The sequence below is a fragment of the Trachurus japonicus genome, chromosome 15, assembly GCF_045865225.1.
Source record: "Trachurus japonicus isolate A0001 chromosome 15, Traja_1.0".
In the NCBI taxonomy this organism is placed as follows: Eukaryota; Metazoa; Chordata; class Actinopteri; order Carangiformes; family Carangidae; genus Trachurus; species Trachurus japonicus.
The window spans coordinates 21,739,873-21,762,687 of NC_140921.1; the positions used below are offsets into that span (position 1 = coordinate 21,739,873).

The following is a 22,815-nucleotide window of genomic DNA, read 5'->3' on the forward strand; positions in this document are numbered from 1 at the left end:
ATTTTTGCCACATCTACATCACTTTTGCTCTCACATGGGACATTATACTGTAATAGTCGCCTCATGTTTATACCAACAGAATGAGATCCACAAATGTATTACATGCTATCTGACGCACATTTTTGCACAGCCTAATATTTCACTAAGCCTTAGCATTTCATTCAGAGATGTACTCCAGATAAGTGCAATAATCTCAGTTTGATGGATGGCCCAGCCGGAGCCCCAGGCCAGTGGTGTGTACACACTGCAGTGGTTGCAGCAGAACGATAAAACCAACATAGGCAGGTGTGTTTGGTTAAGATGCACTTGTCAAGAGGGGTGACAAGCATGTCTGTGTTCATTCAAGTGAGCCCCTTATCTGCACCTCCATGTCCCACTCATGAGACAAAAGCACTTCCCATGTTTGTATGATTTACCTCTCAAGTAAAGTGCACCCCCCGAGCACGCACACACACGCGGGCGCGCGCGCACGTGCCTTACATAGGACGGAGTACTAGCTAAAATCATTTTTGTAGCCGCTCAATACCTAAAAAAAAGTGTGATACATTTGTCCTTCCTTCATGTAGCCTATGTTATTTTTGATCTACACTTCTCCGAAATGTATGTTATTTTTTGGCGTATTTTATTTCCAAGGCTTCTTATCTATGTCTTGTCTTATCTTATCTATTTCTTCATTACCTTGTAGCCTCCCTTTTGTCCGGGCGTTTATGCGTGAGCTCGCGCGACTGCTTTGCTTTTTTTTTTTTTTAACCTGCAACCTAAAACTTTTTTTTCTCTCTCAATTTTATTTACACAATGCAGTGTACAAGGTAACTGTCAACAGCCATAACAGGAAACAGGGACTACTCGAGATAATGCAGTCTTGGATATAAACAAAACAAAAACTCAATAGTAATATTAGTACTAATAATAGCCTAATAATAATAATGCAGAAATCCAAATGAAGAGAGTGATAAAGAGAATAAATAATTACAAAAATAATAATAACAATAAATAAAAAATAAATAAATAGAAATGTACAATAAATCACAAGTTAAACTCATTACATAAGGCCATAAGGATATGTTAAACCCAAAACAGTTGCACCGGTATGTGGCAGAAGTGACGTCACACCAGGAAGTGGAGCTCGCCGCTGGCCGACAGCAGACAGTGCATAGCAATGGACAGCAGCAGTAGCAACAACTAACATTAGCCGGCGGTTGTCACAGAAGCGGACGCATGAATGTGTTTGTGAAGCGTGTCTCTGATGAGGTGAAGCGCTGAATGTCCTTCCACAGTCGCTGAAAATGACACGGAGGTAAACAAATGTCTCTGTCTGTGTGATGCTCTCTCTCTCTCTCTGTGTGTGTGTGCCTGCTAGCTCAGCAGCTAGCCGCATGTAGCTAACGTTAACCTGCAGCCTAAACCGAAGGTAACAACAGCAAAGCTCAGTGTAAACATTACAACTAAGACGCTTCAAAGCACTACTAGGCTGCTGCAAATAAAAGCTGTGGGGAGATTTGTCGTTTGAGGAGAAGTAACAATTGAATAGAGCAGCTCATGTAGCTGTAGCAGCTCTGTGACATACAGCTGAGTTCATCTCAGACTGTATACAGCTGTGGAGAGATGAAGCCTGCAGCTGCTCATTGGTCATGTAAGAAGACACTTGGACAACACTGCTGGTCATTTTATGGCCATGTATGTACTTATATCAGCTGAGCCATAAGCCCTGTATTCAGATAAATTGTTATGGTACACTCATGCTGTATCACTCTGGTCCTAGTCACTAGTTCAGTGACAAGGAATGTGTCACAGGGTGAGATCACCTGTTTCTGTCTTGATACTCCAGCGTATGGAGACAGAGATGTATCCATATATACATTACTAAATCAAATGACAATATCTAATTTGTGCATGAATACTGTGATGTTTCTGTTTTAAGGAATTCAAAATTCAATTCAATGACTGCTTAAATTATGAGCTGGCTTGATGTCATCCCCTCGTGTGCCCATGTGAGTCATGTGCTGGTTCTGGGAAAGACAGTGATGTTCTTCTTTCTGTGTTTTTCCAGATGACTGACCAGTGGCTTGGACATCCGTGATTTAACAGAGGATGAGGCTTGCTCAGTTTGTCAGACTTGTCATTGCTTGTAATGATAGCTACCGTACGCACCAACCACACTGACATGGACAACAAACTATAGTGAATTGTGGCTGTTGCACTTTTTGCACATGAGGCACACTCACAGTCACTCACAGGCACGCTAACTGTACAAATTATAATTTGGTTTGTTTTGAATGGCTTCCGGTAAATAAACAGTGCTGACAATGTCACTGGGTGAGCAGTCTCAAAAGTGGTTTCCAACTCATGTCCAAGCCACTGTTCTTCAAGCAAACGGTTTACAGCCCAAGGGCAAAAATGGCACCAATGATGCCTACACCATCATTCAGCTTGGCAAGGAAAAATACTCTACGTCGGTTGCAGAGAAAACACTCAGTCCTGTTTGGAGAGAAGAAGCCTCCTTCGAACTGCCCGGTCTACTTTTGGAGGGCAACCCAGAAGTATATGAACTCTGCCTTATCGTGATGCACCGGTCCCTGGTGGGGATGGACAAGTTCCTGGGTCAGAGGTCCATCAACCTTAATGAAATCTTTGATAACAAGGAGCGTAAGAAAACCGAGTAAGTATCATACACCGTAGCGATAGATGTAGCCCAGATTTCCGAAGGCACACATTCTCACAACAAACCATAGAGCCAAACCACCAGTCCATAATTAGATGATACATTTATGCCTGCTGCGAAATTCTCATCTCAGATTTTTGCTGCCAACACAGCTTGTTTTGGGAAGATACAAAAAAAATATGACAGACATAGTAGCAGGGCATCATTAAACACTAAGTGACTAACATTTAGATTGGTTATATGGCTGCAGTCATTATAATGCAATTCACAATTTTATACCCACTAATATACAGTATTACGGTAATGAGCTGTCACATTGGTTTGTATAGTAATTGACACTTGGGCGCTGGGACATGTTTCCCGTAGTCGTCCTGTTTTATTCTTATATTTCGATATAGCACCTTTCATGCTGGGTCTTTAATGTACAATATTTGATCTTTTTTGTATGTGATGCTTTAGTAGCATTCAAGTGGATTTTAGCTGCAGCTCAGAGTCGTGTATCAATGTGCTTTTGGCGGAACTGGCTTTTTAGAGGAAGTGGAAAATATTGGCTGAACTCTTCCAGCCATAAGTGGATTACAGTGTAGGATATATTTGTTGCTACACATCGTCACATCCACATAGATGTCACATGTTATTTCCATGTCAGTAGTCTATGCATGTGGACCTATTGGCAGTGTGTTGAGTTGTGTGTTATATTCTGCACCGTGTTCTCATTTAGGTTGATGACCTAAATTGAGCTAACTTTTTTTTTTTTACACCATGATTTAAATACCACTGCCTTGTCCTTTATCTCTGAATGTAGTTGTTGTAGTTGTAGATCTGATTTGATTCATAGGGCAGAATGAATGAATGATTTACTTAGGTCATACAGTTGTTTCAGATCGGTTGAGCTTTAGTTTTTCCATCATGTTGACCATCTATTCTTTAGAGGCGTTGCAATGGATTTTCCCACATTGTTGAGAGATTATATGAGTGACATCTGGCCTAATTGAAACTAGTGGAGCTGGCCAAACATGTCTAGTTAGTCACTCTTGTGCATCAACTTGTTTTCAAAAGTAACTTTTCTTCACGAGCAAAGGCAGCTTTTATTGTTTTATTTTCGGTGACAAATCCACATGTTCTCCTTGTGTTTTATTTTTGTCTGAATGCTTTAAGAGCCTTCCTGATTCCAAAAAAGGGGGAAGAGGAAGTGGAGAGTCAGTTGCTTATTACTGTAGGTGATTGTGCTGAGTAGTATAAGGTGTCTGTTGTCAGACTGGTGACCTGTCTGTGCTGTTTAGCTGCCTCACACCCCAGGGTTGACTGGAATAAGACGTGTCCCTTCTTGTAATTACTGAACAAAAGGCATGAACAGGAAATGACAATGGATGAATGGCGTAAACTACAGCATCATACTGCACACATACCATCACATCTTGAGCAGGCTATATTAAACTTGGATAAACCTGGAGATGTTGATCCTCACAAGTCCAGCACATACACACATGTTCCTTAAATCTACATTAAGCAAACAGGAACAGAATTAGCAAAGTGGATCTGGTGTTAATTAGCTCGGTGCGCGTTTCAAGATGGAAAGACATCAACACACTTCCTGTTCGTCCATCGGGGGGGAGAATCACAATATGTTATAATCAGTGTGGATGGGTTTTATTTGTTTTAGGGGCCTGAGCCGATGCGTCTTGAGGCCATGCACTTTTTCCTGCAGAGGTTCTGTAATGGATATGCCTGTGTTGCTTGTTGGCCTAATCCCACACTGCAGGCAGACTCGACAATGATGCCGGGACCCTCGATACTATATCCACACTCCACTGTGGGTCCGTGTTCACTGCGGGCCCATCCGCAATGTTTTTGAACTGACATATTGGGGAGGAAAGCCCGTCTTGATATCTGAGTAGGCAGCCCATAATTATCCGACACCTGTGTTTGTTGATTGTGAGGAGTTTCCCAGCGGTCCGGGCCCGAGTGGGAGGATTGTGGTTCCAAGCACACGGAGGTTTATCTTGGCCTTGAGACACACGTGAGGTGCAGCCCCGGCCCCACGGCAGCGGCATGCTGTGGCTGCTGATCAGACTGAGCATGGCGCGCAGCCTGGGAATTAGACCCAGCAAGGCCTTTTCATAACTGGGCTCCTGGGCCACGAGCTCCACGGTTTAGAATAGCGTTCAACAGCTGCGGTTTTTAAAAGGCCAACGGCAAAGACCTTTTTTTTTTTTTTTTTCTTTCTCGGATTGAACTGATAACTGATATTTCATGCTGGAATTCAGGGGATACCACAAATCTCCATTTACATCCAGGAAGTAATATCTGTAATCATACTAAAACAAATACAATCATGCAAATATGTTTTCAGTTCAAAGGTTGTCCATTTAGTATTTTATCATACTGATTAAACCTTATAATAATGTTTAGAATACACCTACATCTCTTCGACTTACATTGACTGAGAGTTGTTGCATCCTGATGCAGGTTTTCTATAGGATGTTGTCGCGAACCCTGTCACATATTGGATATGTATTATTATTAGCATGTATGAACAGTTGGGTTGCCCTGCGACGTGGCTTTGCAGTTTCCCCAATTGCTTGTTGTTGCATTTCTGAACAAAGGCCAGATTTGTGCAAATGCCACTTCATTTTGCACAGAGTGAAGGAATAAATCCCATTACTTCCAGTTGGAAAAGCAGAGAGGTTAAACAAATAGAAGCTCAAAAGCAGCCTGAAATGGTCTATATTATTCAGCAGCAGCCTGTTTCTTACGTTCAATTTGCAAAGAATAATGTTTATCCTCTGAATGATAAATTGTATTCTCACTTGTGTCAGAAAAAGTTAAAGTCAGATTTAAGCCCCTACGTTTGTGTGTGGCTTTTGGATTAGTCTGCTCAAATTAGCCTTTTCACTGTTGTCCACAAAGAAGTAGGTACAGCACATTATAAAGGATGTGGGCTATTTCTTTTCCATTTGTCATATTGTTTGATAGTGTAAGGAAGGACTTTTACTGCACTTTGTATACCTGTCTTCCTGAATTATGTCTAATCAACAACCACAATTTTCATAAATCCTGTTCTTTTTATATAAATGTTTTGTCGAATTTGCTCGGCTAAGCTTCCTCCACTCTCATTACAGCTGGTATTCCCTGGAGTCCAAGCCGGGGAAGAAGAGAAAAGAACGAGGCCGCATCCAAGTCAGCATCCAGTTCATGAGGAATAACATGACGGCCAGCATGTTCGACCTTTCCATGAAGGAGAAGCCCCGCTCGCCTTTTTCCAAACTTAAAGACAAAATGAAGGGTCGTAAACACGACAGCGGCTTTGGTGACACGTCTTCAGCCATCTTGCCTCGCTCTGCCGTGTGTGACTCGGAGCCCAGCCGCCAGGCCTTTGCCCCAGACCTACAACCGCAACCTGAAGCAAAGGTCAAGAGGCCATTACTCGCCGGGGCCCATAAACTGTCTGCAGCCCATTCCATGTCCGATCTCATTGGGACCCACTTCCGGCCCAAACTCGACTCCATGAACTCCATAGAAGAGAGTGGTGAAGAGCTTTTATTTAATTTTTTTTCAACTGTCTTCTGTGAAACTCTTAATAACAGGTTAATATCAGTCAGTCCGAAAAGACGAGGCTCTGAGCTGATCTTCTGATTGGCTGACTGATTTAATCCACAGAAAATTTTTGATAAAAAGTTCCGGGTGGGTGGGGCTTAGGGCATGGTTGAAGGAGGGGACGGCTTTTTTTGTGACATCACAAATTTACAGAAGTCCTGATGTCCTGTTTTAAGGTGGACTAGAGGATCAATACTTTTACAGAACTACAGTAATATGGAAACAGGAAACTGCTTTATAATCAAAGATTACCTTTATATAATATTGACCTTCTTCAACACAATTTTTTAGGTGTTCACTAGCTGGGTTTCCATCCAAGTCGTATCGAATTTAAAAGCGGATTTTGTGAAAATGCGCAAAAAGCAAATGCGAATTTATGACCGTTTCCATTCATTATTGTTTTGCGATTATTGGGAGAGGAGGAGTGCACCGTGAGATTACGTCATAAGAGAGCGTGAATGTATCCAACAGTTGACACTCAGCTAACACTCAACATCATGGACAATTTACGTACTTTCCGGACTATAGACGCACCTGTATAAGCTGCACCAGCTACATTTTAAAAGAAAATACATATATAGGCCGCACTTGAATATAAGCGTCAGGTTTTCATGTTGTAACATGAGATATTTACACAGAAAGACAGTAGGGAACTGTGACAGTCTGCTCGCTTTTCCGCTGTTTTGGTTATGCTCCTCTCCTCCATGTGCATCTGTTTACATACGAAGCCGGTGAAAAATCAATAAGTTACATAACGATGTTACGGCGTGTGTTTGTGTAGTCTTAACCGTCATAAACAAAAGATTACGGGTTACGGAGCGCGTTTGTGTCGCGGGGTGCAGAGAGGAGAGCTGGGACACCGGGGCGTCGCTGGGTGAAGTCCAGCAGCTTCACCCACAAACTCTGGCTCAATTCGCATAATCTGTTTCCATCACAAAAACTCGCATTTCCTTTAATCGATACGCTGACAAATCCACCCCCTCCAAGCGTATAAACTTTTATGCGCATTTACTGCCTTTATTTGAATTTCTGGCGTTTCCATTCAAGTATTTATTCGCAATTTTTGAAAATGCGAATAAAAAAAGGTGGATGGAAACGCAACTAGTGTGAAAGCATGCTGTTGGGATACTTATATGTAAAACCTATATAAAAAAACTAATATATATATATATATATACACAGTACTGTGCACTGCAAAAGTTAACCTAATACACCTAATATATAGGTCTAATATATATACAGTACAGGCCAAAAGTTTGGACACACTCAATGCATTTCCTTTATTTTCATGACTATTTACATTGTAGATTCTCACTGAAATTCCACTAATGAACCCTGACAAGGCTGTCAACCTGTGAAGTGAAAACCATTTCAGGTCAGGTTCACCTCTTGAAGCTCATCAAGAGAATGCCAAGAGTGTGCAAAACAGTAATCAGAGCAAATGGTGGCTACTTTGAAGAAACTAAAATTGGTGGGGGCAGAGATAGAGGAGGAGGAGGAAGAAGAAGAGTATAAGAAAACAAGAAAGAGAAGACAAAGAAGAAAAGACGTGTTTTCAGTTATTTCACACTTTTTTGTTAATTCCACATGTGTTCATTCATAGTTTTGGTGCCTTCAGTGAGAATAAAGGAAACACATTGAATGAGAAGGTGTGTCCAAACTTTTGGCCTGTACTGTATATACACAGTACTGTGCAAAAGTTTTGTACCGTGTGACAAAACGTTGTAAACTAAGAATGCTTTCAAATAGTGTTAGTAGTTATTATTAATTTTCATCAATTAACAGTGCAGTGAATGAACAGAAGATAAAGCTAAATCAAATCAATATTTGGTTTGAGCACCCTTTATTTTTACTTTTGAAAGTATTCTTGCCACTTAAAACTGCCTAAAACTTTTCACAGTACTGTACGTATGTATTAAAGTAATAGGAAATTTGGTCATACATATCAATATCTGTTGCAAACCAGTCTGAAACTGACCTGAACTCTCTAGCAGTCCAGCTCCACCAGCCTCCATTTCACTTTCTGCCCTTGTGTTGGAGTAGCTGGGACTGATTGAAAACAATGGTCCTGAATTTGACAAATATTCACTGTGTGAAAAATAAGTGCTTTTGCACTGAGGTGTCTAAATATTGCTAGAATATTTATCTGGTGATGTCAGTGTTCTGGTCAGATAACTATTAGCAACCATGAATATTCAATATGATGATTTTGAAGTAGCACAGTTCAGAGTTTTGCTCAGAAACGCCACAACAATCAGGCAACAATCTGAACAACACAAACTCTGGTCTCTAAATGTACAAACAAGCACAAAAAATTGGCAAAAAACAAATCAGCACTATTCAACTCACTGGCAACTCTATCTTTACTTCCTGATCTCTGCTGCTCAGCTATCACAGGCAGTTACAATACACTGCTTTTGACTTTATCTCACCAGCTACTTTGTGAACATTCAGTCGACATGCCTCAGAGAGGAAATTATCCAAAGTTGTGAAGGTAGGAGGAACACAATTGCAGATTTGGACAGTATAAATAATACATCAAGCTGTCCTAAATTACTGCTCCAAATGAAATGTTTCTTTTGTGGTGTGGAATTAACTGGAGAAGTGTCAAGGCCAACTTGGAAAATATCACAAGTAAACACTTGGGCTCAACACCAAATGTGGATCTTTATTGCATCAAACAAAGTGTTTATGAACATTAGATAAGAGATTGTTTTAGATGCCTAATCATATCACAAGTTCTGTCGCAAATCATCGCATTAAAAAAAAAAACTGTATACTATATACAGTTGTTACTTTTTTAACGAGCCTCATTATCTCTTTCCATAGATATATTTTGTCAGTGCTCCGTCAGAAGTTGATGTAATGCCTTTGGTTTCTCCTCGGGGAGTACAGGTGGACCTCACAGGCGTTCCCAGAGCGAGGTGCCAGGCTATCAGGATGGTGAGGCACACAGTGACCCTTTCACTGATATCAGTGACACCCTGCCACAGAAGTATGCCACGCTCCCACGCAACCGCAACCCGTTCGAGGGGGAGCCCGGGCAGCTGTGGGACCGTGCAGAGCGGAAGGAGAAAAAGGAGAAGGTCAGTCTCCTGGAACGTGTGACGGGAAAGAAGGAAGGCCGCAAGACCAGCAACGGTGGGCGATCGGGCAGCTCTGGAGACCTGCGCTCCCCCAACCCTTTCAGCGGAGACTCACAGGCAGACACTAACCCGTTCAGCTCCAGTTACAAAACCAGGTAGTTTTTTTTTTTTGGGTTACTCTGAGTGGTTCATTAATAAAAAAAAACAACTCACACAGCACCACAATTTCCACCTGTCTCTCCTTCATCAGGGTGGAGGCTGAGGTTCCTTCTGTCCTTATAAATATCCCAATAATCAATGATTGGTCCATACATCACCACGGCAGCACATGAACATGTTTTTAACAATGTATCATTATTACACTTGAATGAAGAAAATTACCAAAGAAATAGAGTGTGCCGGGGCAGCGTTTAGCTCACTTGGTAGAGCTGCCGCCTCATTTTGAGGCTACAGTCCTTATTGCAGGCGGCCCTGCTTCGAATCTGGCATCGGACCTTTCCTGCATGTCATTCCCCCTCTCTGCCTCCCCATTTCCTGTCTCTCTCTCGACTGTGCTACCGATTAAAGGCAATAAAAAGCCCCCAAAAAATATATATAATATATATATAAAGAAGAAGAAAGAAATAGACTTGTGCCAGGGCTGACGTCAAAACCCGGAAGTTAAGCATCGCGCTGGTTCCCGGAAAAGAAACTTAAAGGGACAACGAGGAGTTTCTAATCGGTTATAAAAAAGTCTCACGTTAATGTGGATGAATCTCCGCTACCCACACTTGTTAATGGGCCCATTTTCGATAAATATATCATTCCGTCTCTATCGTTATTTTGTTACTATTAGTGGTGGCGGAGATGCTGGTCGAGCCGACCAGCGTTTCTTTACTTTCAGTTTCGCAACGAGTCATGAGAATAACGTAGCTGAATCGCCGTTTATGGTCGGAACTACGACAGTATGTGAACCTCTTTGAACCTCTGACTTTAATTATTGATGAATGAAAACATGAGTCCGTCTTGCGCCGGTCAAAAGAATTTTACGGTGCGCGCGGAGGCTCATAAATGTAGTGTGAAAACGCTTCGCTTTTCCAAAACTCCTCGTTGTCCCTTTAATGGGATTTTTGCATTGCGTTTTGGATTATGTCAGAAAATAAGCTCTGTGGTAAACACAGGTTTATGATACTTACAAGTTTTGTTCAGCGAGATAATATTCACCTTTTATACCGTATTTGAAGCATGCGATCAGCAGAAGTAACAACGGACTACTACACAGTCGCATGACTTTTGACGTCACCACCACTAAGCTTTTGACTGATTTCAAACGCTTTATTTTAAAAACATAATTTTTTTTTATGAAGACCCATAAATAACATAAAATTTTGTTTAATGTCCCTGACAGGGTTTGTAGTCGTATAACGTAGACACGTATAAAAGCTTCAAAATTCACAAGTAGGGTATTTACTGATGTCTTTTATGTCGTAGAACAAAACCTGAAACTCGCTTAAACTTTTGTTAACCACAGACCTAATTTGAGGTATTTTACCAAAATCCCATTCAAAAAATGTATTGACTTTTAGACGAGGGAACTGGAAGTGATAAAACGGAGTTCTGAGTTTACTGGCAGAATCTATATAATTGATGAACAATTATTACCAAACTTGGTCAGGATTTCAAGAGCGCCGATCAATTGGTCTGTGATCGGAGGATTATGGTTTTCAGTTTGGTCAGCCACGATCAATGATCTGCCTATCAGTCTCAGATATCTGATTCTGTGCTGCTCAAGTTTACACTTCATGCTAGACGCCACACGACCGTCAGTTCAGGTTTCACATATGACAGCACACATGCAACATGCGGTCGGCCTGGGAGACGCAAAGCGCAGTGTTTGTAATAGATGTGAAGCCACTTAATCCGACACTCAGAGCACCGACACCCTGTTGAACGTGTCCAACTGCAAGAGGCCAGCAAAGGCTAAGAGGCTCAAACTAGAGCCACTCTGACTGCTGACCCTTCGTGTGACACTGACCTTGATGAGCTGCTGCTGTTCACACCACCAGTGTCGCTGCTCTGCTTTGGATAATGGCATCGATAATGGCGATGATCAGCCATCGTTGATGAGTGGTCCCCAAGAGGGAAGAAGCAATTGTGTGATTATTGTTGACCCTCATTCAGAGAAAAAGCTCTCTTTCTCTGAACAAGGGTCAACAAAAACCCTGAGTGAGAGAGCCCCTCATTTAGTTATTTACTAGTTAATAGTCAAAGTTTTCTTATGAACATACACTTTAATTGTCCATGAAAGAAGCATTTCCAAATGTAGCTGTTAAAAGTTCTTTACAAAACAGGAAACGGCCAACTTGGAACATTTTTAATTTCGACCTGTCGATGAGTGAAAAAAAGTTGGATATCCATTTGTCAACACAGATGAACAAATTCTTTCAACCTCATTTAAAAATACTACAGAGTCAAATCTCCTCCGTATCTTAACTAAATTTCCAGTTTCCAGTTGTCTGTTCTGTGGGAACAAATATAATTCAGTACCAGTTCCTCATTTGAACCTCCTGGACACAAAATGTGACCAGAAAACTTCCCCCTGAAGTTACAGCTTCTCTTCATGTCCCTCCACTTACATATTGTTGTCTTTGTTGTCCATCTTTGATTAACAGCTGACAGGTTGTATTTTAACAATCAACAGTTTATTATTTTTGAACTGGTTCATAGTTTGCAGAGTGTGCGCGACTAAGAAACTGAGCAACCTTCCAGATATTCTCCACTGAAATATCAGTTTCTTCCGTGGCTTAAATTTATCCTCCTTATCTGCGTTCAGTGTTTCTTATACATGCATCACTCCTGTATGTTCTTCCATCCTTTCCCATAAATATCTCGCAATCCTAAAATGTGCACTTAGCTACCCCGTGGGACAGCCAGTGTGCCACAGGATATTGGTTACTGCATTCTCATAAAGTTTTGAATACCTTGTTGATTGAAATGTTCTATCTGATGCACCCCCACCCGCCCCCTCTTCTCGCTCTCCTTCTGTTGTGAAGTATTGTTGTTCAAACATGTCCACAGAGCCGGTTACATCTATTTCCTGTGTTACATAAAGAGTTGGTGAGCACAGTAGCTAAGTCCTGGTTTATCAGAGTGGAAGGTGTCATTAGAGGCTCTTTAGAGAGCCCGGGCTTGATAACAGAGCCCTCTGAGCTATAGTAATGAGATCCTCTGCAGAGATAGACCACCCAATTAACCACTTATCTCTGTAGGCACTAGTCCATCATCTTTACTGCTGCCTTTGTCATGCAGTAGCTCACTGGTCATTTATAATGTGGTGCACGAACATAAAAAGGTGCTTCAAAGTACAATATTTATTGATGAAACATTTTCTCTCCTCACCGTATTCTCTTGAATGTCTGTATTATTTTGCGAGCGCTGAGTTTCTGTTTGATTCCTCCGCAGTGATAAAAAGTCAGGGGGAAAGGACGACATCACCTTTGGCCAGAAGAGGAAGGACATCTTCGGCAAGAAAAAAGTAAGAGAGGCAGCACAACCCCTGGTGACAGTCAGGTGATATTGTCGCACATTGTCAGTCCTACCTGACATTGATTGAGATCGGGAAAAAAAATAGAACTGACCTCGGCGGTGACATTACATCCTTTAGCTGTGTCGTGTGTATTTTTAATTGAGAATTCAAAGTTTCATTTGACGCAGCAGCTGGTGACATTGATCTCCGAGGGCCTATGGAAATTCAGATGTGCCATTCAACTAATTAGCGGCTGCACACATCGGTCATCATGTCTGATCCGATCATAATTTGAAGTGGTGTGAAATTTCAGTCTATAAGGTCAGTCATAGTGGTGGGCTGCGCTGATTCTGTAATTGGACTTTTTTTGTTGTTGTTGTTGTTCTTGTAGGTAAAAGGCAAAGAAATGTACTTGTTTTTTAATGGTTATTATTACATCATTTGTGCGTGATGTTTTACCCTTTTGTTGTTTGTATTTTCTTTAAATTCTCCTTGCATTTTCCAATTTGAAGAAGGCGAAATTTGCCGACTATTACACAGCAAAATTGGTATTTACAGAGGAGCAGCGGGAGCAGTGGCTTACGTGACGCCTAAATGAGAAGGAGAATGCTGATAATGGCTTTCCTCACCTTTCTTTGTGGGTGTTGAGGGCTGTCGGTATCCACACGTGCCCCCGTGCATGCCGCAGTGCCTCACAGAAATGGCAGCTCCCATTTCCTCTGCTTCAAGGCCCTAATTAACCACATGCAGCGGGGGGAGGGAGGGAGGGAGGGAAGGGAGAGAGCAGGAGAGAGAGGAGGGGGGGGGGCAGTGAGAGATTTCAAAGGACTGAGCTTTTAGATTCTCAAAGCTGAGCTCATTAGAAACTGTAATGACACAACTGGAGAATGCCAAGTGTGCGCCTTATCTTCTCCCCACTACTGATCGCAGAAAAATGGTCATCATTACTTTGCCAGTTCATGGTCATTTCCAGGCCTTTGTCACCAGCCACTAAAGCTTCTGATTATTATGCCGTGTGTGTATTTGTATGTGTGTATGTGTGTGTGTGTGTGTGTGAGAGAGAGAGAGCAAGACAGAGTGTGCACGTACACATGCTTGTATGTGAAACCAGCATTCACTTCCATATGGCTGTCAGTTCTCTTATTGCCTCTCAGATGGCTTAAGCGCAGTATCTTTCAGCGAGATGCCTTTTTTGTATTGTGTTTTGAGAGTGTGTGTGTGTGTGTGTGGAATAGGTTACTGAGCTCTGTTCTTGAAACCCTCCTTACATTGGACATTTAATCTCTGTGGCAAATATTTCATTTTGGTTTGTGTCGCCCCACAGTAGCCTCTGTGCTGTTAGGAGCGATAAGATACCTGGTAAGCAGTCCCGCTCCAGGTCTTTCCGCATTGTCTTTAGCCAACAGTAGAAGCTTGAATGGTGCATGGGAGTGGAAGCTGATAAGTGTGGTATTTTAAACAGGGTGAAGGCTTTGCTGCTCTATCCGTTCGGGGGAGGATGCCCAGCACTGAAGCGATAAAGTGGTCCCTCATTAAAAACGATTACAGCTCCTCTCGTACCCGCGCAATATGATCTGCACATACCGTACCACACTGCTCTGTCCAAATAGATTGTCTCAAAGAGCAAAGCTGGGCTTGGGTTGCATCCGTATTTTGGTATTTATTAGCCTGACATTTAATTGCACAAATATGCAGCCTGGCATTTCTCCATCAAAACAAAAATTCCTTCTTTTTTTAATTTCTTTTTTTTTGGAGGAGTGGGGTGTCTATAAAATTCTGGCAGCCTGAACGCTGTGTATTTAGAGAAGTCATACTTTCATACTTGTAGTAAAGAACAACTTCACATCCCATTAGAGCACTTAAACTGCAAACACTGTTAGAAAGCATTTGATCACAACATCTGCCACAGAAATCAGTGACATGTTAGTGCTAAATCCCTGGAGAACAGTCACATCACACAACAACTCTCATTTAGCCTTTATTAGCAACAGAGAACACGCGATAAAAACATGTGATTTTATGTCACATTAGGTTTACACGTCTAATTAGTAATTTTCTGTGTCACGTTGTGAGAGATCTTTAAGTGTAGTTTCACTCCTGCAGCTGTAATCAGATGCTGATATTGCATAGGAAATCATTCCTTAGTCTACTTTTAAAAAAACACATCCAATACGGAGCTTGTAACCTGAAAACCTGCTGGGGTTAAATGGAGCATTTACTTGTGTTTTTGTTTTCTGTTTCTTTTTCTTTCTAGGAGGTGACACAGGAAAGTGTGGCCGCCTACAGCAACCTATCCTTTGAGGAAGTTGTGCAGGAACTCATCAAGCAGAAAGAAATAGTGAAGAAGAAAGATGCCCACATCAGAGAGCTGGAGGATTACATCGATAACCTACTGGTGCGCGTCATGGAGGAGACGCCGAGCATCCTACGGACACCCTATGAGCCCAAAAAGAAGGCGGGTAAACTGAGTAAAAAGTAGAAACAAGCAAAGAGACAGACGAGGAGAAGTTACTAATAAAGTTTAAGGCGTAGCTTGTGTATCAGTGTCACATGGTAGGATAAGTGGGAACAAATGGGATTGATCAAAGCCAAACTTGTGATTGAGTTATGTGTTTATTTAGAACATTTTTATCCATTGGATCTAAGTTTTTATAGCCTTTTTTTTTTTTTAGGTATGTTGGTTGTTTTAGTTCATGTTACTTCATGTTACATGTTTGCCATTCCATATCCCTGGCTGCTTTATTACTTTATGACGTCTTGGTACTTAAACAGGGTACATGAAATTAATCAGTTGATTCAAATCAAACCTTTTAATTTTTTTCCCTTCTCGGTCAAAGATTAGGTTTTGGTTATATTAAATGCACTTGAGGTCTGTTGCACATACAGTACAGCCGCCATCATCTGCCTAGAAGCTCTTAAGGTACAAATGCAGCCAGATTCATGTTTTACCAGATGCTGCAGTTGCAGATGAGTGCTGGTTGCTGAAAGATGAAGGAGCAGTTAATAAATGAAGCTGTAGGATACTGTGTTTACACTCGAGCACAAGTCTTAAACTCGCCAACTAACTGACATAATATAGACTCTGCTCTCAAACCCGATACACTGAGTTGATTTAAAGGTGAAGACTGGAAAATAGTTATGGTAAGAAGCATCTGGGAGTCTGGTTCCTCTTAGCTTACTGAATCATTCGTTTTTGAACAAACATACATTAATTTTATACGTTACTGACTTTATTTTATTTTATTTGTGAGGACTATCATATAGCTTTCTCTGACTCATACTCACATGCTGAAGGTGATCATTTTTACTAACTTTTAAGTGCAATAATTATGACCTAAGTATCTTGAGTTTTATTCTGCTGGTGATGTTCTTGTTTACATTTTAATCACATCTCTGAGTTAAGCGTATCTCTTTATGGTGATTTGATTGATTAGAAGAGCTGGGAGTCCTTTGTTACAACCTGCCTTCATCTCCTCCAAATACATCCTTTAGCTGAAGATTGTACTGGTGGTACCAAGCTGCTCATGTGGATATTTGCTGAACAATCTTTATTTATACATATGTCTTAGCTCATTTACATATGAATGTTATTTTAATGTATTTGTACGGTACTTTATGGTCGAAATGCAACAGTATCCCCACACCTCACTCACTCACATGTTTAACTACACTGTATAGAAATATACACATCTCAAAGAAAACTCTAGCATTCGTGTATTGGATTACTGACACAGTTTCTATTGGCATCAATATGTTTACCTTTAATGAAAACACAGCTTCATCATGTACTGTGCCTCAGTATATCCGATTTTTTTTTTCTTCTTTTTTATAATATCACAACACTTCAAATTATAACACTCGTATAAGATTTACATGTGTAACAGCTGTTCTCCAATGAGAAGCTCCTCATTATTGTTAGTGGTGAACAGCCAATGAGCATCATCCAGGTCACAATTAACTGTTTGACAGCCTTGCCAGAAGTTAACTGTCCACATTTCACAGTTTAATGTCATCTCACATGTCGCCTCAATCTGCGATGCTAATATCATAACAACATATGTTGTTTCTGCGTTAAACGGCGCTCCTCAGTCCTGTTATTGTATCACTTCCTATCGAACAAACGCTGAGGTGAGCCGAGGGGCGGCAGTCGGATCAGATCGCACCGCCTGGTACTGAAATAAATGAAATGACTACTTCTTAGGTTTTAGCCTCACAAAGGGGCCTGTACCTGTGCTTGTGGTAGGTGTTTAATAATAGTGTAGTCACTTACTAATGTTTAGGTTTACATCTTAAATTGTTTATTCCTATTTAATGGAAAGCAGCTTCATGTACAGTGTTAAATATGCTTTGTATTATCACAGTAACTGTCCTTTACTCAAAGTTGCACACCATTTTTAATGATATATCTTTATTAGGTGATGATCCACCTTGTCCTGTTGCTGGTATCAATTCTTGTATTTATATCTGTTTTGTAATTACTTTCTAATCCCGAGTCTTCAGAATATCTGACCTTTACACTGTATAATACCAAATCACAGGTGAGACAAAGTGCTACACTGAATGTCGACAGTCAGAAACACTTGTCAGTTTTCTTTTTTTCTTGTTTTTTATTTTTTTATGAATGTTGCACCTCACATGATGTCTTTGTTTTCTGCTGCTGTGAAAGTAGTTATGTCATCTGAAGGTATGTCATCTCTTTTTGGACTTGAGACCTAAAACAAATCTCTTGTTACTGAATGTACTCTGGTCAAATGTATAATGACATACAGTACACTAAGAAGGCCATTGAACCTTGCTTGCCTTTAAAGTATTTGGTGTATCCAAAGAGATCATTTCATGGGTGCCCCCCCACCACCTACCCCATTCTTTTTCCTTTGTGTTTAGTCTGACAAAACACAGACAACTTTATTATGGACAAGAAAAGACTGTTGGTACATAAGGTTTTATGCGATGATGTGACACAGATGTTGGGCAAATTCCTTTGTATTGGAAAAGAGATGATCAGATCTGCACATATTTTGTAAAGCCAAAAAATGTTTGAATCAGTTTGTAAAAAAAAATCATGAGTATTATGATGCTAATTAAGAAGATATGTGGATAAGAGTCTGTTTTCCATTGTGGAAAATCTTCTCACTGAATGCCTTCTTACATTTGTTAAAGTGTGAACTCATGCTACAAGCTTCACCAACCGCTTCAACTAGTACTGTATTAGTAGTTAGCCTGTTGTTCATGGACCTTGCCGAGCTGTTCATACTTCAAAGGTGCATAGTGCATACAATCACTTTTTAATATCACTTCACCATATTTGACTTTTTGCACATTTTATTGTGCTGTTAAGTGTTTGAAAATGTGCTTCCCGGGGATTAATCCTGTCTGAAAGTGTAAAACTGAAGAAAAATATTTTTTAAATTTATGATACTCAGACTTTTTTAATGGTTTCTCTTTCTAGCAAAGCAAGGCATGTATTCCTGGCAGTGACATTTTAGTTCAGGTCATGCTGTGTAATACTCTCAGAGTGTGGAGCAGGTGATTTACGCCCATGTGCCCTAAAGCCCAACTGCTTTGCTTGAATGATGAAATTACAAAAGATAAGGTCTGAGAACATTTGATGTTGAATACATTTGGACCCCGAGGTTATTTAGTTCAAATGAAAAATGAGGGGTGAGTACTTCAAATTAATTAATTTTGCCTGTCATGTTTTCTTTTAGCTTGATTGCTACGTTTGCTTTATGCTTTAATATAATTCGGTGCTTTGGTAAATGTCAGACTGAAACACAAATCTAAATGAAAAGCATTTTCAAATCATTTCTTTAGCACGGCGATGTGAAGGGGTACATTGCAAAAAAAACAACACAAAAACCCTGCATCATTATTGTACTTCTCCTTTGCCTCTTTGCATAATATTTCTCATCCAATTAATGCCTGTGTTTGAATATGCAAAGCTCTCAAACTGCTTAGAGGCAAATATTTCCTACAGAACTTGTCGATGACCTGTGTCATACAGACAATGTGTGCACATACATCAAAGAAAGTGTTGTAGGTGAATGTCCGCCCCGTTCCAAAAGACATTGTAAATCTATGATGTTTTTTTTTTCCTCCCATGTTGACGAAGCATGCATTGAACCTTTTGATGAAGATGACATAAAGCTCGAGTCGGATCTCACAATCCTCCTCTGGCAGTCTTTTAAGTCTTCTACTGATACTATGATGCTGCTTGCCATAGGCCACATACAGCTGCCAGACACTAAGACTTAAGCCCCGGCTAAATCCCCTGACGGTGCTTGTAATGTGGCACACAGTTTTGAAGGAAATGATGACTGTGTTTATAAAAGATCTTGCCAGTTAGCAAAGCTTCATTGAGTTTACAGAATTGTATGGAGGCTGGTGCACAGAGGCCAACACAATTAGACATAATGTGAGCTGAGTTTCGTGCCCCAACATGATGGGGACCTAAAATGACATTATGATACCGACTATACTTCTGAAGGTTGTCGGTGTGTACTGAGTCTTGAGGCTTGTTCAGGCACATGCCTTGTAATGTGTTTGGACTATTGTCATTTCTGCATGTCAATCACAGTTTTGATTATATAAGACTTCACATAATTGCCAAATTATATGGCATTTTCCTGATCTGTAAACCATTAATTCCACCACTTCTCATCAACTCCGATCACACAAACCTATTATAAAATGTATTTAACTCAGAGCTGTACAGTGTGTAAGTTGGTTGACAAAATGTACTTTTATCAGAGAAGGTACTTGAGCTTCTGTTTTGTTTGATATTTTCACTTACTAGCCAATATGCAAGACTTTCATACCTGGATGTTTGGGGACAAGAATGTATGGCTTTTATATTACTGTAGATCTGGAAGAGAAAAAAAAGAGGGGTATAGATGATGTATGTATTGCAACAACAGTGTAATGCTGTTAATGGTGATTGTATGTAAAGTGCCAACAAACGCACTAATTCATAAGAATTTGGTGATGCATTTCCTCATATACACTCATTCTCAATGTCCTACAGTTTGCAACAATGACTTTTAGATATTGTCATCATCACTATCATTATAATCATATTCCAACGTTTCACTGGATGTACTTTGAAAGGCGTGTATTGCCCTTTTCAATACACTCACTCTGTAAATGAAAACTGCTGTTCTGTTGTCTGTCGTTTTTGCTCTCGATCGTTCCTGCGGAAGAAACATCAAACGGCTGTGAAAACATTTTAACCGCGAGTAAAATCTGAATTTATATAACTCCTGTCCTCACAGATCTGTTTAACCAAACACTGCAGTGTAAATGTGATGCAAAGTGGATTCCCGTTCCTTTCGTTTAACACCTGCCCTATCATTCTTAAGGATAAATTAAAAGCTGCTCTCAATTAACTCTGATCTCGGTGGCAGTTAAGCCATGATTAGTGTTTTTAATTGTGCTGATTTGTGTCAAGCTTTTGTTTTCTCGCCTGCTCAGAGCAGCTCTTCCTTTTGTGCCGGAGAAATTCCCATGCCTTGCCGGCAAAAGAGAGAAGTGGCATCGTTTGACAACTGAGTAGCAAGATGGCTTGTTAAAACTCCACTCTAATTTGCCTATGTGTGCAACAAGACTGTGTGAAATCTTTTGGGACAAGAAACACTTGTGTTGTTTACCAGCTGATGCTTTTGTGGGTTGGCTTGCGTCCCCGTCACCCCGCCACGTAGCAGGTTAAAACATGACCTCTCCCCTGTCACCTCAATCTAGCAGTCCCTGAAGAGGTGCACCTCAACAGCGCAGCAGCTGCTACGGCAACACTACAGCAAGATGCATAGCAGGGGTAACCACGGATACAAGGAAAATACAAATCTACTCACAAAATAATTTCCTCTAATTTGAAAGCGACAGGTGACTGAAATAGAGAAGAGGAATTTGGTCCAACAGTATTGCACATGGGGCTAAATTCTGTAACAATTACATCTAGACATTTCTGCCTGGTGACAGAGTTGGCAGCACGCGTCATGATTAATTTTTTATCTTCCCGTGTTAACTTATATTCTGTCTTGGGAGACACTGGACACAAATAACTGTGTAATTGGGCTTTATGTAGGTGTCACCTGTTGTATTCATAAGCTAATTGGCATAGTCATTGTCATCCTTACACATTCATCAACAGATTGAGTTTCACAGGTCCCAGCTTTTGTGCGGCCGTGGCACGTGCCATCCGAGTGCCTGAGCCATCAGTTCATTGTGCGTTTTACCATATTGTGGTAATTTGAGGAAATATCCAACAAACGTGTTGTGTAATATTCTGTGGGTGAAGAGGAGCCCAAGCGTGCCAGAATGGGCCACCCACAGGTCACCTGCACTGCCTTTTAAATATGGATGGGCGTCATAGCAGGGATCAGTGTCGCCCTGCACGCGTCTGTGAATGGAAGTGCCCCAGGCAATCATGGAGAAACTTATATGAGGAGAAGTTCAGCAGATGGATGAGGTGTTTTTAAGGGAAAAACCAGACCTATTAGGGCAGCTGGGCTGAACTTGTTGGATGATCGGGGCCCAGATGTCAAGGTTAACCCCTCGAATTCCCCAGAGTATCAGACCACACCCACTCATTCGTCGCAGGACTCTTTGTTGGGTAGTTGACTAATCTGAGTAGGTGCTTGAGATAAATCAGGTGTCAAACGTGCCGCAGATCCCCGCGTTGTGCATTGTATTGATGGTATTGTCTTCCTCTGATAGCTGCCACGCGTCTGGTATCAGGTGAACAAAGACAGATGACAACCAGAGGAAAGAGGGGATCTGTCAACGCTGAACAGCAAACAAGGCCGAAAGACACAGACCACAACTCATTTAACAACAGAATGGACAGTCAATAAATAAACAGAGGTTATACTGCTCTTTAAAAAAACAACAACACCAAAGTACAGTAGAGACTTACTTATACTGTTGTTACTAATGATAAAAAGCAAACTTTTTATTTGCTTTAGCACACTGCCAGAGTTTTTTTTTTAATCACAAGCTCAAATAATATCAGCTCAGCTGTCAGGTCAGTGAACAAAGTCAATAGTGTGGTGTTGGAAAATTTTACAGGGTAAGAATACACAGTGTTTGATGAAGACTGTTAAGTGAAGTCCTAAGTAGTGTTTAGGACTAATTATAAGTCTTTTGTACTTTTATTTTCCCACATCTTAATTTTAGCTCTGTCATTGGTCAAACTATCACACTCATGTGTTTTTCTTTCTCAGTGTCAAAATTGCAGTAAAAGAAGTGGCCGCACCATTGTGAAGGCCTGCATTGCTGTATTGATTACCATTTTAAGTTATTGAGGAGAAGCAGCAGCTGCGTGTTGTTTTATCCTCAAGTAAGTTAGCTTGTTTGCGATGTAGCTGGTTCACCGTTAGCCACATAGACATAGCACCTGTCACGTAAAAGGCAAGTTAGCCGACCAGTTGGCTTCATACAGCAGTTGTTTGTGTAGCTGTTCAGGCGTAAACTCTTTGTATAAACACAACAATATCTGTCGCTAATTTAGCCGTGAAATGTCACTGTAGTTAGGCTTACCTGTTATCTAGCTAGCAGTAGCCGCTGAAGTGCAAGTCGTTGCTAGCTCGCTAGCTAGACTGTACCGTTAGCTAATTAGGGAGTTTTGCTATCAAGCTAAATACGTGTGAAGCCGAATAACTAAAAGCAAACAGAAATGAGCCAAATACAGTTACCCCTTTTCCTTCCTTCCTTTTTTTTTTTTTTTTTTTTTAAATTACAGTGAATTAGGTTCCCTTCATAGCACTGGACCTAACTTTACAGAAATGTACAAGTCATCTTTCACTTTTTGTTAAAGGGATAGTTCACCCTAGAATGATATTTCGCTCATTATCTACTCACCCTCATGTTGACTAAGGGCTGGAAGAAGTTTCAGATTCCTCCGTGGCTTCTCTGAGTTACAGGGGGTCTCGGCATAGCAGTGCATGTCCATATAACGGTTGCAAAGGGAC

General features: G+C 40.8%; 1 protein-coding gene across 2 annotated transcripts; it reads left to right on the forward strand.

The window, feature by feature from the left end:
- The first annotated feature begins 1,100 nt into the window (after positions 1-1,100).
- On the forward strand, positions 1,101-20,000 carry rab11fip2 (RAB11 family interacting protein 2 (class I)). 2 transcript variants are annotated; one of them, XM_085800487.1, is made up of 6 exons: positions 1,101-1,297; positions 2,051-2,659; positions 5,785-6,191; positions 9,155-9,500; positions 12,787-12,859; positions 15,105-20,000. In XM_085800487.1, exons 2-6 carry the CDS (start codon positions 2,307-2,309, stop codon positions 15,327-15,329), a joined length of 1,404 nt encoding a protein of 467 aa, XP_085656613.1. In that variant the 5' UTR covers positions 1,101-1,297; positions 2,051-2,306; the 3' UTR covers positions 15,330-20,000. The 2 variants fall into 2 exon arrangements, with proteins under 2 accessions (XP_085656613.1, XP_085656611.1); XM_085800485.1 differs by lacking the exon at positions 1,101-1,297 and having other exon boundaries at positions 2,074-2,659; positions 5,785-6,190; positions 9,145-9,500; positions 15,105-15,506.
- The last annotated feature ends 2,815 nt before the right edge of the window (positions 20,001-22,815 follow it).

Coding starts and splice junctions, on each gene's coding strand:
- rab11fip2 (XM_085800485.1), top strand. CDS start 2,307: ATGTCACTGGGTGAGCAGTCTCAAAAGTGGTTTCCAACTCATGTCCAA. Junction 6,191..9,144: donor TGAACTCCATAGAAGAGAGT/GGTGAAGAGCTT, acceptor GGTTTCTCCTCG/GGGAGTACAGGTGGACCTCA. Junction 9,501..12,786: donor AGCTCCAGTTACAAAACCAG/GTAGTTTTTTTT, acceptor ATTCCTCCGCAG/TGATAAAAAGTCAGGGGGAA.